The following is a 23110-nucleotide window of genomic DNA, read 5'->3' on the forward strand; positions in this document are numbered from 1 at the left end:
CGTTCCCTCACTCCCCAGATCCCACTGTCCCCTCACCCCCAGATCCCACTGCTCCCTCACCCCCAGACCCCACCATCCCCACACCCCCCAGACCATGCTAGGCTTCTCTTCACCTCGAGGCTGGGAGTGCAAGGAGGTAAGAAGAAAAAGAAAAAAACCATGAAAAGAGAAATAAATTGAAAGAAATGCAGAGTGGATGAGCTCCAGCTGAGGTGTCAGATTCTGTCACCATCTGGGAGAAAGTGAGGACTGCAGATGCTGGAGATCAGAGCTTAAAATTGTGTTGCTGGAAAAGCGCAGCAGGCCTGTTCCTTTGATGCTGCCTGGCCTGCTGCGCTTTTCCAGCAACACATTTTTAAGCTCTGTCACCATCTGGGATTGAGTTGGACAATCAGCCATGATGTTATTGAATGGTGCAGCAGGTTTGAAGGGCTGAATGGCCTACTCCTCCTAGTTTCAGTTGTTCGATCGTTCAGTGGGACAGCAGCATGTGATGGAGTAAATAACCGAGAGGACACAAGGACAACTTTTCACCAACTTCAACTTCCAGGCCCCTTGGTATGGATGACATGGGAGTGGGCTGGGCTCTGTGTTGGTGAATCCTCCTGTGGCCTTTGGCTGCTCTGAACCCACTTGGGCAGCTGCGGGGTCCCTGTAGGTCTCCCAGACCGTGACCCCACCTCCTGGCAGTAACCTACACCCCATACCCCCCCCTAACACTAGAGAATCCTCCTTCTGTCCTGCTGAGTGAGACTGTTTGTGAATCTATTGACTCGGAAAGGCAGATACCCACATTGCATGAATGAATAAAAATAAAACATTGTAGATATTTCAGTCCATCATACAATCACTATTCATTACAAACAGATTGCTAGTGGTGCTCAGGAAATGTTGGAACACACACCTGATCCAGTCTTAATTTGTTTATAATTCCCTTTCTATGATTTAAGATACAAGATGAAGCAGATTAGAAGTTGCTGTCTGGTATTTGAGTGTGAGGTTAGTTGCTGAAATGTGGCAGAGGAGTAAGTTCTCGAACTAGAATTGGGTTCTAGGATCTAGCAGGGCCATTACAGAGGTACTGAGGCTTTGCAATGGAGGGTTTGGTCCTGGATAACTAAGCTTCATTTTAAAAGATTTGAAGATTCTCTTTGGATTAAGCTGAGGTGGCGGGCATTTCTCAGTTACATATACATACAATAAGACTCTCCTGGAGCAGTGATCTTACACATGCCTGCCTAGTTCCCAGATACCTTGCTGATTTTGGTTTACAGGATCTCATTGGCAGCTTGACCCTCACCACCATATTGCCTGACACACACTCCAACCCCTTCCCCCAACCCCAGCAATGCTGCTATTCTCACCAAACCTGGCTGGAAATCCGTATTGAAGCATTCACCCCAGGCATTTCAGGGCACGAGTCTTGTTGGGAAGGGTACTTCTGGCTCTGGCTGTTATGCTGTCCAGGAAATCCCCAAAACCATCTAGTAGTGTTGTTTCTCACCCAGCTGCCATTTGTTTCAACTACTGCAGTAGCCTTCAGGGAGAGTAGAAATAATCCCAGCATTTGGTTACTGATTATACCTACGATGACAAAGCAAGGACATTCTTAAGACAAACTAGGAGAAAGTGAGGACTGCAGATGCTGGAGATCAGAGCTGAAAAATGTGTTGCTGGAAAAGCGCAGCAGGTCAGGCAGCATCCAAGGAGCAGGGGAATCGATGTTTTGGGCATAAGCCCTTCTTCAGGAAGAAAGGCTTATGCCCGAAATGTCGATTCTCCTGCTCCTTGGATGCTGCCTGACCTGCTGCGCTTTTCCAACAACACATTTTTCAATTCTTAAGACAAAGACAATCTACTTAATCACACAAGGTGTTTAATTTTGACATCTAATTACTAAAACATGACTGGACACCTCGGCAATGTTTAGCAGGAAGGAAATCACCAGGAAATATTGATCCTCAACATCTTCCTGATGCTTCCGAGAATACTCTCAGAGAGTTGTGCTTTTCAGTTGCCGATGAAAGCCATTGGTCCCTTGTGTCCTGCTGTTTATCTCTCGATCCTTCTGAAACACTTCCAGCTTTGTTCCCTTTCATCCCACAATTGAGAAAAAGCCTGTTCAGGCGAGATCTATTTAATATTTCCCCATCAAGACCAATGGATCATTGCAAGGGCATAAAATGCTGCAGACACTTGCTGGATAAGTGAAGATTGCTGTGGTTGATGTGAACAGTGGGACAGGCTTCATGGGCTTCTCCTGCATGTACATGCATCCTGCAAGTACAAATTCATGAAATTGATTGCTTGCCAACAGGTTACACTTTGGAAACGTTGGTGCGTGCAAACTATGCTTGGCAGGCCCAAATTGTGAATGCTGGGAACAAAACATACATTTAATGCCAAATAGGAAGCAAAATGCAAAACATATGATGGAGCAGATGCTCAGAACATGTTACACAAAGAACCCTAAGGAATGGGAAAATCTGACATGCAAAGTCATCTTGATCGCAAGAAGCTAACTAAAAAAATTGACAACATTTAGTGTGTCAGTTGAGAGCGTGAAACTATTACAATATGAATTTTGCTAAAATGACAGGCATGTTGCCAAAACTTTGTGTCTTGCACTGATTAGAACAAATGCAAGAATGCCGAATTTTAAGTGACCACAACAATTTATGCTACTGGAGGAAAGGGTCTCAATAAGTTGATTCTGAATAGCTGAGGCTTTGCGATGGTTAAAATAATGGGGAACTGTAGACTTTCCAGTCTCCCAGGCAATTTGAGAAATGTGCAAGGTTTTGTCCACCAAGAACAGACCCTTGTATACTTTTGCATGTGCCTTTCACCAAACACAAATGGACCATGTTAAAAGTTCTATAATTTAAGTTCTTAAATTTGTTATTCATACAACATTGAACATTACAGCACATTACAGGCCCTTCGGACCTAGATGCTGTTCTGACCTGTGGAACCAATCTGAAGCCCATCTATTATACACTATTCATTTTCATCCATTTGTTTATCCAATGATCATTTAAATGCCATTAAAGTTGCAGACAGTGCATTCCACAAAACTACCTCTGACATCTGTCCTATATCTATTGACCCTCAATTTAAAACTATGTCCCCACGTGCTAGCCATCACCATCCGAGGAAAAAAGCTCTCACTCTATCTAACCCTCTGATTATCTTATATGTCTCAATTAAGTCACTTCTTAACCTTTGTCTATCTAACCAAAACAGCCTCACGTCCCTCAGCGTTTCCTCATAAGAACTTCCCTCCATACCAGACAACATCCTAATAAATCTCCTCTGCACCCTTTCCAAAGCTTCCACATCCTTCCAATAACGCAGTGACCAGAACTGTACACAATACTCCAAGTGCAACCGCACCAGAGTTATGTCCAGCTGCAACATGTCCTTATGGCTCTGAAGCTCAATCCCTCTGCCAATAAAAGCCAACAAAATAATACATTGTGTATCTTTTTAACAACCCTGTCTACCTGGGTGACAACATCCAGGGATCTGTGTATATGGACACCGAGATCTCTTTGCACATCTACACTACCAAGAATCTTACCATCAGCCCAGTACTCTTTATTCCTGTTGCTCCTTCCCAAAGTTAAACTCCATATGCCACCTCTCAGCCCAGGTCTGCAGCCTATCTCTGTCCCTCTGTAACCTGTAACATCCTTCAGCACTATCCACAACTCGACCGACCTTAGTGTCATTCAAAAATTTACTAACTCATCCTCTACTCCCTCATCTTGGTTGTTTATAAAAATGACAAACAGCAGTGGCCCCAAAACAGATCCTTGTGGTACCCAGCTAGTAACTGAACTCCTGGATGAACATTTCCCATCAACCACCACCATCTGTCGTCTTTCAGCTAGCCAACCTCTGATCCAAAACACTAAATTACCCTCAATCCCATGCTTCCATTTTTCGGGCAATAGCCTACCATGGGGAATGTTATCAAATGCCTTACTAAAATCCATATACACCACGTCAACCGCATTACCCTCATCCACCTGTTTGGTCACCAACTCAAAAAACTCAATAAGGTTTGTGAGGCACGACCTATCCTTCACAAAACTGCATTGGCTATCCCTAATCAACTTACTCCTTTCTAGATGATTATAAATCGTATCTCTTATAACATTTACCAGCACTTTACCCGCAACCAAAGTAAGGCTCACTGGTCTATGATTGATTTGGTCTATGATTATCAGAGTTGTCTCTATTCCCCTTCTTGAACAAGGGAACAACATTTTCTATCCTCCAGTCTTCTGGCACTATTTCTGTAGACAATGATGACATAAAGATCAAAGCCAAAGGGTCAACAATCTCCTCCCTGGCTTCCCAGAGAATCCTGGGATAAATCCCATCTGGCCCAGGGGCCCTATCTATTTTCACACTTTCCAGAATTGCTAACACCTCCTCCTTGTGAACCTCAATCCCATCTAGTCTAATAGCCTGTATCTCAGTATTTCTCTCAACAACATTGTTTTTTTCCTGTGTGAATAGTGACGAAAAATATTCATTTAGCACTTTCCCATCTCCTCGGACTCCATGCACAACCTCCCACTTCTGTCCTCAATTGGCCATAATCTTTCTCTCATCATTCTTTTATTCCTGACGTACCTATAGAAAGCTTTAGGGTTTTCCTTGATTCGATCTGCCAACGACGTCTCATGTCCCCTCCTGGCTCTTCTTAGCTCTCTCTTTAAGTCCTTCCTGGCTAGCTTGTAACTCTCAAGCACCCTAACTGAGCCTTCACGTCTCATTCTAACATAAACCTTCTTCTTCCTCTTGTCAAGAGATTCAACTTCTTTCGTAAACTCCAGCTCCCTTGACCACTTCCTCCCTGCCTGACAGGTACATACTTATCAAGGGCATGCAGAAGCTGTTCCTTGAATAAGCTCCACATTTCAATTGTGCCCATCCCCTGCAGTTTCCTTCTCCATCCTGAACATCAAAAATCTTGCCTTTCCCCCATGTATAATTCTTGCCCTGTGGTATATACCTATCCCTTTCCATCACTAAAGTAAACATACGAATTGTGGTCACTATCACCAAAGTGCTCACCTACCTCCAAATCTAACACCTGGCTGGGTTCATTACCCAGTACCAAATCCAATGTGGCCTCGCCCTTTGTTGGCCTGTCTACATACTGTGGCAAAGTGATTGACGTTTTGGGCAAAATTGTCTACATACTGTGTCAGGAAACCCTCCTGTACACATTGGACAAAAACTGACCCATCTAAAGTACTCAAACTGTAGTATTTCCAGTCAATATTTGTTAAAGACCCCCATGGCAATTACCCTGGTACTCTTGCTCCTGTCCAGAACCATCTTTGCTCTCCTTTCCTTGTTGCACAGGCAACAAACCAGGGATAACAACTCTGTCTGTTCTAGCTCTAAGCTTCCACCCTAGCTCCCTGAATTTCTGCCTTAAATCCCCATCCCTTTTCCTACCTATGTCGTTGGTGCCCATGTGGACCACAACTTGGGTCTGGTCCCCCTCCCCCTTAAGGATCCCAAAAATATGATCCTAGACATCACGAACCCTGGCATCTGTGAGGCAACACACCAACAGCGAGTCTCTCCCGTTCCCACAAAGCCTCCTATCTGTCCCCCTAACTGTGGAGTCCCCAATGACTAATGTTCTGCTCCAGTTCCCCGCCCCCCCTTCTGAGGAACAGGGACAGACTCTGTGCCAGAGACCTGTGCCCCATGGCTTACCCCTAGTAATTTGTAACCCCCAACAGTATCCAAAACAGTATACTTGTTGTTGAGGGGAATGACCACAGGGGGTCCCTGCACTGCCGGCCAGTTCCTTTTCTGGCCCCTGACATTTTTTTAAATTCATTCCCAGGATGTCTTTGGCTGGGCCAGCATTTATTGCCCATCCCTAATTGCCCAGAGGGTATTGCAGTGGGTCTGGAGTCACATGTAGACCAGACCAGGTAAGGATAGCAGTATCCTTCCCTAAAGGACATCAGTGAACCAGATAGGTTTTTCCAACAATCAACAATGGTTACATGGTCATTGGTAGAGTCTTAATTCCAGATATTTTTATTGAATTCAAATTCCATTGCCTGCCGCGGCGGGATTCGAACCTGGGTCCCCAGCAGATTATCTACGTCTCTGAAATAATAGTCCAGTCATAATACCACTAGGCCATCGCCTCCCCCATTTGCAGGCTCTCTGTTAATGTAAATGTTATTTGGAGTAAGTGCTAGTCGAAGTTACTGTAACAATACTTTCTGGTTGCTTTCTAGTTTATACTTGCACGTCCTGAGGCATCTGAAGTTGATTTGCCAGCAGTCACTTTGCAGCCATTGCTAATGACAATCCGAGATGAACGGTACATGTATGGGAAAGAATTGTGTGTCTGGCACATTACTCTGAACAATGAGGATGTGGCCAATTTAGTAAGTAACTTTGATGACACCTCAAAACTAAATGGAACATATGGTTTCAAGTAAGGATCTTATTAAGCTGTGTTTCAGATAATATTGTAAGGTTAAATGTTTACATATGTAATACAATCAAATCCTCTCCCTGGAGAATGGTACCTAACGCAGAAGTGTCACAGTAATCAATCACCAAGTGACAGGGCTACCTTCACAGTTCCACTGTTATTTCTTCATGCCAGAATATAAATTATTTTGTGGCAAAGCCAATGAACATGGGGAGAGTAATGGAAAGGGCACAAGTTAAAATGATATGTGAAGGTGTCATGGTGTCATCACTTTGACTGGGTCTGTGGGATCTTAGCACTTATATGTGAATTTTAACTTTTTTAAAAACTTTAGATTTAATTACCTCCTGATTGAATTAAAAATCCAATTATTCTGTCCTCCGTTTTGCATCTCTGAGTAGTGGAAATAATTATTACCAAATGACCCAGAATTCCTTCTCACTGGCCAGAAACTCCAGTTTCCTTGCTGACATTTTGCAATGAACTGGAGTCCTCACTGAAATCTCCACTTGTTAAGCTTCCCTTTATTCATTCATGAAATAGAAACATCATTCTCAATGTCAACATTTGCAGCCCAGAACAACTGTCTGTGAGAAAGTGGTGGAGAGATTTCTTCTTGAATTGCTGTAGTCGATGTGGTGTTGGTGCACCCACAGCGCTATTGCAGTGGGGCTGGTAATGGACAGGGATTTCCAAGATGCTGCCCCAGTGACAATAAAGAGTTTGGTGATATACTTACAATCGTGTGGAAATAGTGTGTGACCTGGAGGAAGCCTTGGAGGTGATAGTGTTCCCATTCATCCACCACCCTTTTTTTTCATTCATTCACAGGATGAGGGCATCACTGGCCATGCCAGTATTTATTATCCATCCTTAATTACCCAGAGGGCAGTTAAGAGTCAACCACATTGCTGTGGGCCTGGAGTCACATGTCAGCCAGACCCCAGGTGAGGATGGTAATTTCCTTGCCTAAAGGACATTTGTGAACCAGATGGGTCTTTCAGACAATTAACAATTGAAAAGGATCCCTAGAACATTACCTGGGTCTCTGGGTTAACAGCTGAATGATAATACCACTAGGCCATTGCCTTCCTATTGGGTACAAGCGGTTGCAGGTTTGAAAGGTGAGGTCAAAGGGGTCTTGGTGTGTAGGTGCAGTGTATCTTATAAGTGGCCCATATTGTGGCTACAGTGCACAACTGACAGAGGGAGTCAATGTTTAAAGTATTGGATGGCTGTTCTGTTGGCTAAACAGTCTGTTTTGTTTTTTGGATAATTTTAAGCTGAAATGTTGTTGAAGTTTTACTGATGCAGGCAAGTGGAGAGAATTCTTGATTTATGCCACGTGGATGGTGGTTAGGCTTTGAGGATTCAGGAGATGAGTTACTTGTTGCAACTTCTGATCTGCTGCTCCAGTCCCAGTATTTAGGTGGATGACCTGGTTCAGTCTCTGGTCAATGAGAACCCCCAGGATCATAATAGTGGGGGATCAGCAATGGTAACGCAGTTGAATAGTTAGATTCTTTCTTGCTGGAGAAGACACTTGTGTGTCTCAAATGTTACTTTCTCATAATCAACTTGATAATCAGGTTTCCATCAGATAAGTGGAGCTGCAAAATAAAAATCTTAAACTTCAGTCCAGTAATCATGAACAAAATGATAACTGATTTTTGTTTGCATGTGCATGTGGTCAAAGTAAATAATTAAGTCCCCCGATCTTTCTTTTAAGAAATGAACACAATTTGCTGTCAGCCACAGCTAAAGTAAAGGACGAGCACAATTATTGGAAGAAACTGGAACTGAAAATGGCACTATGTTCCTTGGGAGGGGAAAATGTAGGAGCAGAAACTTTGCCAAAAAGATTAAGTGCCAAGCTTACCAAGAGAAAAGACAGAATTGGTAGGAGGAGCTGATATCACATAATTCTTTCACACAGCAATGGGAGTAGGTATTGGTTCAGTAAACCTGCTCCAAACTGCTTCCAATGCTGTGACGTTCTTCCTTAAATTAAGTGATCAAAACTGTGTACATTACTCCTGATCTGGTCTCACCAATGCTCTGGAGAAAGGAAGCCTCCCTACTTTTAAATTCAATGCACTGTGTTCAATTACAACAAGTGACAACATTCCTTCCTGATTACTGACTGTACCTATAGCCTGATCCCCTGTGATCGGTTTGCTCTCTGCATCTCAGAGCTTTGGAACCACTCACCTTTTAGCTAAGATGCTGCTTTTGATTACTCGTACCAAAGTGGACAATTTCAACATTTTCCTATATCAGACTCCGTTTGCCAACACACTCACCATTATTCATTTGCGGTTTCCTTATATCCTCTTGACAATTAACTTTCCTACTAATCTTGGTGTCATCAGGAAAATTAGCTACCTTACTTTTGCACCCTTCATACAATTAACCTTTATAAGTTGTGCCACATGATTGCTTCCATATTCTTATGCACGAGGCAAATACCATCTGCAAAATCTCCTGGTCCTCCAGTGGACCAGGCAATGTCTATTTTGATGCTAGAGGGATGTCAAAATCACAAAATGCTGTCAAAAATTATATCTTTTTTGGTTCTGTACTTTTGATTTTCCTTAATGCAGGTTTCTTATTATATTCCCTGCCTTGTACTTTTCATGGTAGCTGGATTCTCAAGGAATCTGATGAGTTCAGGATCCAATAATGACTCATGCTATGAAAGGATTTTAAAAATTGGTCCCCTCTTCTTTATGTTAAAAAGTATGCAGATTCTTCATTGTACTGAAGATGAGAAGAAAAGCTATAATTGATTACAAAGAGAACTCCCGCAGGAGATCACACAGAGTCACAGTGTCATAGAGGTATACAGCATGGAAACAGATCCTTCAATCCAACTCATCCATGCCAACCAGATATCCCAACCCGATCTAATCCCATTTGCCAGCACTTGGCCCATATCCCCCTAAACCCTTCCTATTCATGTAACCATCCTGATGACTTTTAAATGTTGTAATTGTACCAGTCTCCACCACTTCCTCTGGCAGCTCATTCCATACATCACCACCCTCTACGTGAAAAAGTTGCCCCTTAGGTCTCTTTTATATCTTTCCCCTCTCACCCTAAACCTATGCCCTCTAGTTCTAGACTCCCACACCCCAGGGAAAAGACATTGTCTATCTACCTTATCCATGCCCCTCATGATTTTATAAACCTCTATGCGGTCACCCATTAGCCTCCGATGCTCCAGGGGAAATAGTCCCAGCCTATTCAGCCTCTCCCTAAAGCTCAAATCCTCTGTCCCTGGCAACATCCTTGTAAATCTTTCCTGCACTCTTTCAAGTTTCACAACATCCTTCCCATAGCAGGGAAACCAGACATCTTCATAGAAGCATAAAATAAGGAGCAGGAATAGGCCATTCGGCCCTTTGAGCCTGCTCTGCCATTCAACATGATCATGGCTGATCTTCCAACTCAGTCTGTGTTCCCACTTTCTCCCTGTATCCTTTGATCATTTTAGCCCTAAGAACTAAAACGTTCTTGAAAACATTCAATATTTTTGCCTCAGCCTCTTTCTGTGGTGGTGAATTCCATGGGCTCCCCACTCTCTGGGTGAAGACATTTCTCCTCACCTCAGTCAGAAATGGCCAACCCCGTATGGTCAGACTGTGACCCCTGGTTCTGGTCCCCTGGTCATCGGGAGCATCCTTCCTGTGTTTACTTGGGCTATGCTGGTGTGGGAGTAGCAGATGTTGGTTACTCTAACCATCATGAGCGTGGTCCAAGCTCAGTGAACCCAACATTCTTTCTTTGTCTCTCACTTTCAGATGCTTGCATTAACTGTGGATCTTTTTAACATTAAAGGGAGCCCTGAACCATATATTCATACCATTTAATTAATTAAAATAATTTTCTCTCACTCTTATCGAGGGAATTCTGTAACCTTTATATGTTTTCCTACGCTATGTGTCTGATCAGAAAAACCCGACCCAGTATCTTAGGTTCAACAAACTCTCAGTGTGCCTTTTTCCCTGTCTAGGCATTGGTCCTTGAACTCCGTGGACGAACGTCATATCCATTTTCCAAAATTGAGCTGTTGGATTGTGGGATAGATACATGGTCAATAGAACGACTCGGGAAAGCAGTCAACGTCAGCGCACTGACCAACATCGTTCTGGATTTCAATGAGTAAGTAAAGTGGTCCGCTGGTCAGGACCTATTTTTAATTTCAAGGTACAAGCCATAATCATTCTGGTTAAACAGTGACTGTCACAAGGTCAGAATCCTGGAGCACCATCAGCAACAATACTCTGAGTGAGACTGCACTGTGTGAACTGCAATGGTTTAAGAAAGAAGATCAGCATCACTCACCTGAGGGCGATTAGGAATGGGCAATAAATGCTGATCTTTCCAGCGACATTTCCAGCCCTCGAAGGGAATAAAACTATTCTCATGTGCCCTATTCCCTAAGCCCTTGGTTCCCTGAGCCTCTGGGGGTTGGTTAGCTCATTTGGCTGGATGCCTAGCTTGTGACAGAGAGCACTACTAACAGTGTGGGTTTGATTCCTACGACTGAGGTTACCATGACAACCTTGCCCCTCCTCTGAGGCCTGCTGACCCTCTGGTTAAGACACCGCCTGGTGGTTGAGGGTTGCTTCCCTTACTGGAGGGCTGTCACCAGCAGTGTTCCGGAGGGAGCAGTACTAGGTCCACTTTTGTTTGTCATCTACAGGTAGACAACCCTTTACCCAAAATCCCGAAATCCAAAAAGCTTCAAAGTCCAAAGGTTTTTTTTGTGAAGTTTTATTCTCATTAACAAGGTTGTTTGGTGTGCAAAAGTCGACACCCACTTGATGCGTGTCACTCAGATGTGGGGGGGGGGCTTGGTGCAGCACTGGCAGGCCTCAATTCTCTCTCAAGGCCTGTTTTACTCACAGTAAGTCTATTCTTTGGAAAGATTTTTTTAAAATTTCAACATCAAACTGCCACTTGAAATTCAAAAAATTCTGAATTCCGAAAATCCACTGGTCCCAAGCATTGTGCACCCCAACAATTTGGAAGAGAATTTTGAACAATGGGTAGTTAGCTTGCCATGACACCATGATTGGTGGTATAGTGGACATTGAAGAAGGTTATGTCAGATTACAAAGGAATCTTGATCAATTGGGTCAATGGGCTGAGGAGTGGCAGATGGAATTTAATTTAGATAAATGCGAGGTATTCCATTTTGGTAAAACAAACAAGGGGCAGGACTGAGACAATTAATGATAGGCCCTGCGTAGTGTTGTAGAACAGAGAGAGACATAGGGTACATAATTACTTGAAATGTGCATTACATGTAGACAGGGTGATTAAGAAGGCGTTTAGCACACTTGTCTCAGACCAATAGGAGTTGGAATGTCGTGCTGAGGTTGTACAGGACATTGGTGAGGCCTCTTCTAGAGTACTGTGTCCAGTTCTGGTCACCCTGTTATAGGAAGAATATTATTAAATTAGAGAGAGTTCAGAAACAATTTACCAGGACATTGTTGGGAATGGAAGATTTGAGTTATAAAGATATGCTGGATAGGCTAGGTCTTTTCTCATCAGAGCATAGGAGGTTGAGGGGTGACCTTTATAGAGGTCTATAAAATCATGAGGGGCATAGATAAGGTGAATAGCAAGGGTATTTTCCCTAGGGAGGGGAGTTCAAAACTAAGGTGAGAGGAGAAAGATTTATGAAAGTCATGAGACACAACTTTTTTGTACAGAGAATGGCTCTTGTGTGAAATGAACTTCCAGAGCAAGTGGTGGATGCAGATGCAGATACAGTTACAACGTTTAAAAGACACCTGGATAAATACATGAGTCGGAAAGATTTGGAGGGATATGGTCTAAATGCAGGCAAGTGGGACTAGTTTAGTTTGGGAACATGGTCAATGTGGACTAGTTGGACTAAAGGGTCTGTTTCTGTGCTGTATGACTCTCTGACTCCAATGAAAGAGCAGCCCTATTATTTAGTAAAACTATGACAATTTTACTTTGACCTGAATATACTGTGGTCAGTATATTCTACAACATACTGGGCGGCATATAGGGCAACATAGTGGCTCAGTGGTTAGCACGGCTGCCTCACAGTGCCAGGGACCCAGGTTCAATTCCAGCCTTGGGTAACTGTCTGTGTGGAGTTTTCACATTCTCCCCATGTCTGCGTGGGTTTCCTCCCACGGTCCAAAGATGTGCAGGTCAGGTGAATTGGCCATGCTAAATTGCCCATAGTGTTAGGTGCATTAGTCAGAGGGAAATGAGTCTGGGTGGTTTACGCTTCAGCGGGTTGGTGTGGACTTGTTGGGCTGAAGGGCCTGTTTCCACACTGTAGGAAATCTAATCTAATTAGATCATCAGGTACTGTGGGGAGGGCTAGCCCGATCTCGGCAGGGACCTCTGTGCCTAGGAGATCTACAAATGAGGCAGCACCCCTTTCCCTTTGTTGCCCAGCAGGCTGCCAGATGTTTGGTAAGGGTGGTGTGAGATGGTATTTCAATGCACCCCCCCCTCCAGTCCCTGTGGGATCAGCACACAATCAGTGTAACAGTTACCAGTTCCACTAAACAGCCATGTTCCATAAAGAAGCTAAATGGGGACTGGAAATGTCAGTCAGCCATATTTTGAGGATCAGAAACATATATTTCAGTCTCTATTTAAAGTAATAAAGTGATTGAAGAGATGAAAGGGATCATTTAACAAAATAATTTGAAGAGAGGGTGATAAGCTTAAGTCAGGAGAGATCTTTACAGGGAGACACATAACAAATTTCTTTGTGCTATATTCATTACAGTACAAAGTTAAAGGTCAGGGATATACAACTAGACCCATTGGGTTTGGAGGTCCCTAAATGGTTGAATGGTTATCTCAGGAAAGGTTGGTAGATATAATCTGGGGCTCAGATGGAGTTGATATCAGACACTTGGTAAGTTGATTGTTGTATTTGCAAGAAGGATGCCTGATGACCCAAAATTTCTGAATGGCAATATCTTGACATAACATACAAATAATTTATATTGGTTTTGTTAGCAGATTAGAGTCATAGAGTCATAGAGATGTATAGCATGGAAACAGACCCTTCGGTCCAACCCATCTATGCCGAGCAGATATCCCAACCCAATCTAGTCCCACCTGCCAGCACCCAGCCCAAATCCCTCCAAACCCTTCCTATTCATATACCCATCCAAATGCCTCTTAAATGTTGCAATTGTACCAGCCTCCACCACTTCCTCTGGCAGCTCATTCCATTCATGTACCATCCTCTGTGAGAAAAAGTTGCCCCTTAGGTCTCTTTTGTATCTTTCCCCTCTCACCCTAAACCTATGTCCTCTAGTTCTGGACTCCCCAACCCCAGGGAAAAGACTTTGCCTATACACCCTATCCATGCCCCTCATAATTTTGTAAACTTCTATAAGGTCACCCCCTCAGCCTCCGATGCTCCAGGGAAAACAGCCCCAGCCTGTTCAGCCTCTCCCTCTAGCTCAAATCCTCCAACCCTGGCAACATCCTTGTAAATCTTTTCTGAACCCTTTCAAGTTTCACAACATCTTTCCGATAGGAAGGAGACCAGAATTGCACTCAATATTCCAACAGTGGCCTAACCAATGTCCTGTACAGCCACAACATGACCTCCCAACTCCTGTACTCAATACTCTGACCGATAAAGGAAAGCATACCAAACGCCTTCTTCATTATCCTATCTACCTGCGACTCGATGAAATGACGGTCAGATTTACTACTCTGCCAGGACGAGATACACATAACATAAAACATGACCCTATTGACATGTGTCTGAGTGCACCATATGATATTTATGTTCAAGCCTTTGCATTTTGTCTGATTCCTCTCTTACTGTCAATTACCAGGCTCTGGGAGATTGTGAGAATATGAAAAGCCATCATCATGCAATCTGTTCATGGCCTGTTGTAAATCTTTGTGGTTTTCTTGTATATTTCCAAGAATACCTATGTCAATCTTAGAACCAGTGATGTAGGAGCAGCAAATTGCAGCAACAAATTGATTTTGCCGTCAGGTGAGGATTCATTGACCTCTCAGCATTCCACTGAGCTGTTGATTGTTTTCAGAATGAATTTAGCAAAGTTAGACAATGACAATAGACAATAGGTGCAGGAGTAGGCCATTTAGCCCTTCGAGCCTGCACCGTCATTCAATATAATCATGGCTGATCATCCTTAATCAGTATCCTGTTCCTGCCTTATCTCCATAACCCTTGATTCCACTATCTTTGAGAGCTCTAACCAACTCTTTCTTAAATGAATCCAGAGAGTGGGCCTCCACTGCCCTCTGGGGCAGAGCATTCCACACAGCCACCACTCTCTGGGTGAACAAGTTTCTCCTCATCTCTGTCCTAAATGGTCTACCCCGTATTTTTAAGCTGTGTCCTCTGGTTCGGACTCACCCATCAGCAGAAACATGTTTCCTACTGCCAGAGTGTCCAATCCTTTAATAATCTAATATGTCTCAATCAGATCCTCTCTCAATCTTCGAAACTCAAGGGTATACAAGCCCTTGTATACCCTAGAAAGTCACTCAGCTGCATCAAACCATTACAAAACCTTAAAAAAGAAAATGGAATTGGATCTAGTATCGACCTAAGCACTAAAAACAAACAGCTGCAAAGTCAGCCCCTGTCAACCCTACAAAAGCCCTCCTTTCTAACATCTGGAGGCTTATGTCAAAACTGAGAGAGCTGTGTCACAGATAAGACAGGCAACGGTTCTTGCCTAGTCAAACTCTCAAAATTGTATCTTACCTTACAGACAATGTTTCAGAGACTAACATCACTATCTCAGCTATGATATATCCAGAGGCAGTTGAATCAGTACTTTTCCATACAGAATACCACTTGAAGGAAATAATGAGAGGGACAAAGACACCAAATATATTCTGAATAGTTGACTTCGATGTCCACTAACAAGAATGGCTCGGCAGCACAACCACTGACCATGTTGAAAAAGTTGCTTTTGGATATAACAGACCCCAATACCATGCGCCCTAATTTTACTCACTAACCTCCTGTGTGGGACTTTATCAAAAGCTTTCTGAAAGTCCAGGTACACTACATCTACTGGATTTCCCTCGTCCAACTTCATAGTTACAATCTCAAAAAATTCAAAAAGATTAGTCAAGCATGATTTCCCCTTCATAAATCCATGCTGACTCTGTCCTATCCTGTTACTACTATCCAGATGTGCAGTAATTTCATCCTTTATAATAGACTCCAGCATCTTTCCCACCACGGAGGTCAGACTAACTGGTCTATAATTTCCTGCTTTCTGTCGCCCACCTTTCTTAAAAAGTGGTATAACATTAGCCACCCTCAAATCCTCAGGAACTGACCCCGAATCTATTGAACTCTGGAAAATAATCACCAACGCATCTACGATTTCTCGAGCCACCTCCTTCAGTACCCTGGGATGCAGACCATCAGGCCCCGGAGACTTATCAAACTTCATACCTAACAGTCTCTCCAACACCAAATCCTGGCAAATATAAATTCCCTTAAGTTCAGGTCCTTCAGCCACTGTTACCTCAGGGAGATTGCTTGTGTCTTCCCCAGTGAACACAGATCTGAAGTACCCATTTAATTCCTCTGCCATTTCTTTATTCCTAGTAATATATTCCCCTGTTTCTGTCTTCAAGGGCCCAATTTTTGTCCTAACCATTTTTTTGCCTTGCACATACCTAAAAAAGCTATTACTATCCTCCTTAATATTCTTGGCCAGTTTATCTTCGTACCTCAAGTTGGTTTACCATAGAACACAGTACAGCGTAGGAACAGGAACATTTGGCCCATCATGTCTGTGCTGACCAAACAAATCCCATCTGTCTGCACATGCTCCCTCTTTTCCCTTCTTGTTCATGGGTCTGTCTAAATGCTTATTAAATGTTGGTATTGTATTTGCTTCTAGCACCTCCCCTGGTGGTATATTCCAGGCACCTACCACTCTATTCAAAAGAATGTGCCTTACACATTTCCTTTAAACTTTCCCCCCTGTCATCTTAAACCTATGCCCCCAAGTATTTGATGTTTCCACCCTGCGAAAAAGACTCCGACTACTCACTCTATCCAGGCCTCTCAATATTTTATATTCTTCTTATCAAGTTGTCCCTTGGCCTCCAACAAAAACAATCGAACTTCGCCTTACAGATAATACATCCCAATTCAGGCAACATCCTGGTAAACCTCTTTGTACCTTTTCCAAAGCATCCACATCCTTCCTATAGTGGGGTGACCAGAACTGCACACTATATTTTACAGATAGGCCCTACTATATGAAAGCAGAGCATTCCCAGGAAACCTTTCATAAGCCGAAAATGGTGTAAAGTGAAGGTGCATGATTTAAATGGGAAAAAGCATCAACATTTTTCGGAGGAGAGTAAATCCTCTTCGGATTCGCGAAAACAGGGTCTAATGTCAACCTTTCGTAAAAGTGAAATTGTGCAAAGTGAATATTCAAAAAGCGGGGGAAACCTGTACAGCTGTAACATGACTTGTCAACTTTTATACTCAGTGCCGCAACCAATGAAGGCAAGGATGCAATATGTCTTTGTTCACACCTCATCCTCTTGCCACTTTCAGGGAGCGATAGACTTGTTCCCCAAGATCCATCTGTATGTCAATGCTCCTAAAGGTCCTACTTTCTACTGTAGATTTTACTCTTGCATTTGGTTTCCCAAAGCGCATCACCTCACACTTGTCCAGATTAAACTCCATCTGCCATTTCTCCATCCAACTTTCCAATCAATCTGCTATATCCTTTGACAACCTTCCTCACTACCCACAACTCCACCAATTTTTGGATCATGTCCAAATTTACTAATCAATGAAGGTGATTCATCTAGAACATAGAACATAACAGCACAGTACAGTCCCTTCAGCCCTCAACATTGCGCCGACTGTGAAATCAATCTGAAGCCCATCTAACCTACACTATTCCATTCTCATCCATTGGCCTATCCAACGACCATTTAGATGCCCTTAAGTCTACTGCTGTTGCTGGCAGTGTGTTCCATACCACTACTACTCTCTGAGTACAGAAACTACCTCTGACATCTTCCTATATCGATCACCCCTCAATTTAATGCTATGTGCCCTCATGCTAGCCATCGCCATCCAAGGAAAAAGGCTCTCACTGTCCACTCTATCTAACCCTCTGATTATCTTATACATCTCAATTAAGTCACCTCTCAACCTTCTTCTCTCTTAATGGATACAGCCTCAAGTCCCTCAGCCTTTCCTCATATGACCTTCCCTCCATACCACACAACACCCCAATAAATCTTCTCTGAACCCTTTCCAAACCTTCCAAATCTTCTGTGAAGATATAAAAGATATTATCCCTTTAACTACCCGAAAGGCTGCTTCTATACTAATAAGATATTGGAAAAGATTGCATACTCCAAACAAAAAGCTGTTTATATCCCTCAAAGGCAGCTCAGACATACAGCTGCGAGGTATTGCTTGTATGGCTATTAGCTTATGGTGCTGTGGCAGTGTCCCTACCTCGGAGCCAGAGGCCTGGGTTCAAGTCCCACCTGCTCCAAAGATGTGTAATAATCTCTCTGAACACATCTATAACGCTTAACTTCGTAAGCTGCTGTCAGTTGATTAAAAATAGGCAATGATGCTTCAAACTGTTTGCACTGTGCAAGAAATCCTCACCATAAATTCGAGCAGTAATGCTAAACTGAGCAAATTGAAATGAAACAATGGTTAATGAAGCACTGATTACCGTCAGGATTACCGCTAAAACTAACATTAACTTCTGGAGGCCCTTTCTGAGCAGGAAAGAGCACATTAAAACATCATAGCTGCACCTTCTTTGTTGAAACACTATTTTTATATGGCTAGCTTGAGATATTGGTGAATTAAATACCTGTTAAAATAAAATAAGCATAAAAAGAAAAGTATAATATACCCCATTACTTACAGAAACGCCTGGTGTGTACCCCCCTGTTGGTAGGGTGAGGTATGTAACCCCCTGTGGGTGGGGTGAAGTATGTACCCTCCTGTGGGTGGGGTGTGGTGTGTACCCACTGTGGGTGGGGTGTGGTGTGTACCTCCCCGTATGTGGGGTGTGTTGTGTACCACCCCCCCGTGGATGGGGTGTGGTGTGTACCCTCCTGTGGGTGGGGTTTGGTGTGTACCCTCCTGTGGGTATGGTGTGGGCTCTGTTGCCCATGCTCTGTATCTGGGACATTGTGGGACTGAGTCCAGGTTGCCTCTTGGTGCTTATGCCACCCTTCTTCATTGGGGGAGGGGGAACGGTGGGGTGGAGAAGGGGTGGTGTGGGGGTGTAAGTGTCGGGGGGGGGGGGGGTGTTGGTTTGTCAGTGCGCCGCTTGGGGCTACTGTTTGATGGAGCTGCTCCTTTGGTTAGCTTCAAGGCCTCAGGCTTCATCCTCCTGGCACGTTCTGAGAGCTGAACTTGGTGACTTTACACATCCACATCCCTCCGTCTCCCTCTCCCTCCCTCTCTCTCCCTCTCCCTGTTTCCCTCTCCCTCTCTCTCTTTCCCTTTTTCTCTCTCTCTCTCTCTTTCTGTTTGAGGGGGTATCTTTACCCCCTGCACTTGGAGAAGAGGGATTATGAGGAAAAGATAGGAATATGAAGTTGAAGGTCTCATTTGAATGGCAGAGCAGCCTCCATGGGCTGAATGGCCTGTGTGTTATTGTAAAGCTTGGTTAGAAAAGTATACTCACACGTACCATCAATGTTTTTGATTTCTGAATTCAAGTAAAATTAAAATCTTGATGATAAATATGTGCTGTTTCCCAGTTACTGTCTAATGAATTAAGAATGCGTTTACTATTTTCCAGACTTCGTGATGAAGGTGTCAGAGGCCTCTGCCGTGGACTCCAGGGGAATGGACACCTCTTGACACTGAGCATGTGTTACTGTGTTCTGGGACCTCCCAGTGGGTCATTACTTGGAGACCTTGTCGCCAATACTGCCCTCAGGTAATTAAAACCATTCTGGGCATTCCGTGCCTGACATACATCCTCCCTTAGCTTTGACAATAAAAGTATTTTACAAGTCACTGTAACAGAACAATTGCCTTGGGCACAATTTGAGGCTTTGACAATTCAACAGAGAGTGGAGAGTTATGGAAGGGGAAATGCAAATTGAAGGACCACACGTAATTCATTCTCTCATTGCTGCTTGAAAGTGGAGCCCCAGAGAGACAGGATAGTGAAGAAGGTGTTTGGTGTGCTTGCCTTTACTGGTCAGTGCATTGAGTAGAGGAGTCAATAGATGTGGAGCTGGAAGAACACAGCAGGTCAGACAGCATCCAAGGAACAGAACAGTCCTGACAAAGGGGGTTAGCCTGAAACGTCGACTTTCCTGCCCCTCGGATGCTGTGATTCTCCAGCTCCTCATTTATTGACTCTGGTTTCCACTATCTACAGACCTTACTGTCTCCTAGTCATTGAGTACAGGAGTTGGGAGGTCATGTTGCGGCTGTTTCGGACATTGGTTAGGCCACTTTTGGAATATTGCGTGCAATTCTGGTCTCCCTGCCATCAGAAGGATATTGTGAAATTTGAAAGGATTCAGAAAAGATTTACAAAGATGTTGCCAGGTTTGGAGGATTTGAGCTATAGGGAGAGGCAGAACACACTGGGACTGTTTTCCCTAGAGTGTCAGAGGCTGAGGGGTGACCTTATAGAGGTTTAAAAAATCATGAGGGGCATGAATAGGATAAATAAACACAGTCTTTTCCCTGGGGTCGGGGAGTCCAGAACTAGAGGGCATAGGTTTAGGGTGAGAGGGGAAAGATAGAAAAGGGACCTGAGGGGCAACTTTTTCATGCAGAGGGTGGTATGTGGATGGAATGAGCTGCCAAAGGAAGTGGTGGAGGCTGGTACAATTACAGAATTTAAAAGGCATCTGGATGGGTACATGAATAGAAAAGGTTTAGAGGGATATGGGCCAAGTGCTGGCAAATGGGACTGTAGCAATATGGGATATCTGGTCAGCATGGACAGGTTGGCCCAAAGGGTCTTTTTCGGTGCTGTACATTTCTATGACTGTCATGGAACCTCATGTGTGGAGGGTGTTAGTGAATAAATCACTTCCACAAAAGGCCATAGTTTCATCCTGATCCCAAAAGATAAATAAGTCCACACACTTACAAAATATTTAACATTTCACTATCAAACCCCAGCAACAACCATAAGTCAAAGAAAGATGCTTTTGCTTATTCGTTGATGGAATTTACTTTATTCACTCCAGGGATGTGGGTATCACTGGCTGGGCCCAGCATTTATTGCCCGTCCCTAGTTGCCCTTGAGAAGACCATAAGACCATAAGACATAGGAGCGGAAGTAAGGCCATTCGGCCCATCGAGTCCACTCCGCCATTCAATCATGGCTGATGGGCATTTCAACTCCACTTACCCGCATTCTCCCCGTAGCCCTTAATTCCTTGTGACATCAAGAATTTATCAATTTCTGCCTTGAAGACATTTAGCTTCCCAGCCTCCACTGCACTCTGTGGCAATAAATTCCATAGGACCACCACTCTCTGGCTGAAGAAATGTCTCTGAATTTCTGTTCTGAATTTACTCCCTCTAATTCTAAGGCTGTGTCCACGGGTCCTAGTCTCCTCGCCTAACAGAAACAATTTCCTAGCATCCACCCTTTCCAAGCCATGTATTATCTTGTAAGTTTCTATTAGATCTCCCCTTAATCTTCTAAACTCCAATGAATACAATCCCAGGATCCTCAGCCGTTCCTCGTATGTTAGACCTACCATTCCAGGGATCATCCGTGTGAATCTCTGCTGGACACGCTCCAGTGCCAGTATGTCCTTCCTGAGGTGTGGGGACCAAAACTGGACACAATACTCCAAATGGGGCCTAACCAGAGCTTTATAAAGTCTCAGTAGCACAATGGTGCTTTTATATTCCAACCCTCTTGAGATAAATGACAACATTGCATTTGCTTTCTTAATCACGGACTCAACCTGCATGTTTACCTTTAGAGAATCCTCAACTAGCACTCCCAGATCCCTCTGTACTTGGCTTTACAAATTTTCTCACCATTTAGAAAGTAATCCATGCTTCTATTCTTTTTTCCAAAGTGCAAGACCTCGCATTTGCTCACATTGAATTCCATCAGCCATTTCCTGGACCACTCTCCCAAATGGTCTAGATCCTTCTGCAGCCTCCCCACTTCCTGGTGGTGAGCTGCCTTCTTGAACTGCGTTAAAAATCACACAAAACCAGATTATAGTCCAACAGGTTTATTTGGAAGCACTAGCTTTCGGAGCACTGTTTCTTCATCAGATTGTTGCAGAACATAGAACATTCCAGCACAGTACAGACCCTTTGGCCATGGATTTTGCGCTGACCTGTGAAAGCAATCTGAAGTATATCTATCCTCCACTACTCCGTTTTCATCCATATATTTCTCCAATGACCACTTAAATGCCCTTAAAGTTGGTGAGTCTACTATTTTTGCAGACAGTGCATTCCACATCCCTATTATTCTCTGAGTACAGAAACTCCCTCTGACATCTGTCCTATATCTATCACCCCTCAATTTGAAGCTATGTCCCTCATGCTAGCCATCACCATCTGAGGAGAAAGGCTCTCACAGTCCATCCTATCTAACCCTCTGATTATCTTATATGTCTCAATTAAGTCACCTCTCAACCTTCTTCTCTCTAACCTCCGAGAGATGTTAACATCTCCTCTGAACACTTTCCAAAGCTTCCACATCCTTCCTATAATGCGGTGACCAGACTGTACGCAATACTCCAAGTGCGGCTGCACCAGAGTTTTGTACAGCTGCAGCATGACCTCATGGCTCCGAAACCCAATCCCTCTACCAACAAAAGCTAACAACTGTATGCTTTCTTAACAACCTATCAACCTGGGTGGCAACTTTCTATGTACATCGGCAATGAGATCTCTCTGATCATCCACACTACCAAGAATCTTACCATTAACTCATAATCTTTATTCCTGTTGCTCCTTCCAAATGAATTACTTCACACTTTCCCACATTAAACTCCATTTGCCACCTCTCAGCCCAGCTCTGCAGCTTAACTATGTCCCTCTGTAACCAGCAACATCCTTCGACACTATCTACAGCTCCACCGACCTTAGTGTCACCCGCAAATTTACTAACCCATCCTTCCATGCCCTCATCCAGGTCATTTATAAAAATGACAAACAACAGTGACCCCAAAATTGACCCTTGCAGTACCCCACTGGTAACTGAACTACAGGATTAACATTTCCCATCTGTCATCTTTCAGCTAGCCAATATCTGATCCAAACCGCTAAATCACCCTCAATCCCATGCCTCCATATTTTTTGCAACCGCCTACAGTGGAGAACCTTATCAAATGCTTTACTGAAATCCATATACACCACATCAACCGTTTTACCCTCATCCATCTGTTTGGTCACTTTCCCATAGACTTTTTTCTATATTGGTGGAGTAGTGGACAGTGTGGAAGAATGTTACAGGTTGCAGGGGGACTTGGATAAACTGCAGAATTGGGCTGAGAGATGGCAAATGGAGTTCAATGCAGCTAAATGTGAGGTGATTCACTTTGGGAAGAATAACAGGAAGGCAGAGTACT

The 23110-nt window shown here is 43.6% G+C and overlaps 1 protein-coding gene across 1 annotated transcript in view; it reads left to right on the forward strand.

The window, feature by feature from the left end:
• Positions 1-23110, forward strand: part of LOC122555673 — a 56226-nt gene that overhangs the window by 3083 nt on the left and 30033 nt on the right. The window contains exons 2-4 of the mRNA XM_043701669.1: positions 6288-6440; positions 10506-10654; positions 19333-19473. Of these exons, the coding sequence (XP_043557604.1) occupies positions 6288-6440; positions 10506-10654; positions 19333-19473 (443 nt within the window). The remainder of the gene's footprint in view (positions 1-6287; positions 6441-10505; positions 10655-19332; positions 19474-23110) is intronic.

This window comes from Chiloscyllium plagiosum, chromosome 13 (assembly GCF_004010195.1).
Source record: "Chiloscyllium plagiosum isolate BGI_BamShark_2017 chromosome 13, ASM401019v2, whole genome shotgun sequence".
Classification (NCBI taxonomy): domain Eukaryota; kingdom Metazoa; phylum Chordata; class Chondrichthyes; order Orectolobiformes; family Hemiscylliidae; genus Chiloscyllium; species Chiloscyllium plagiosum.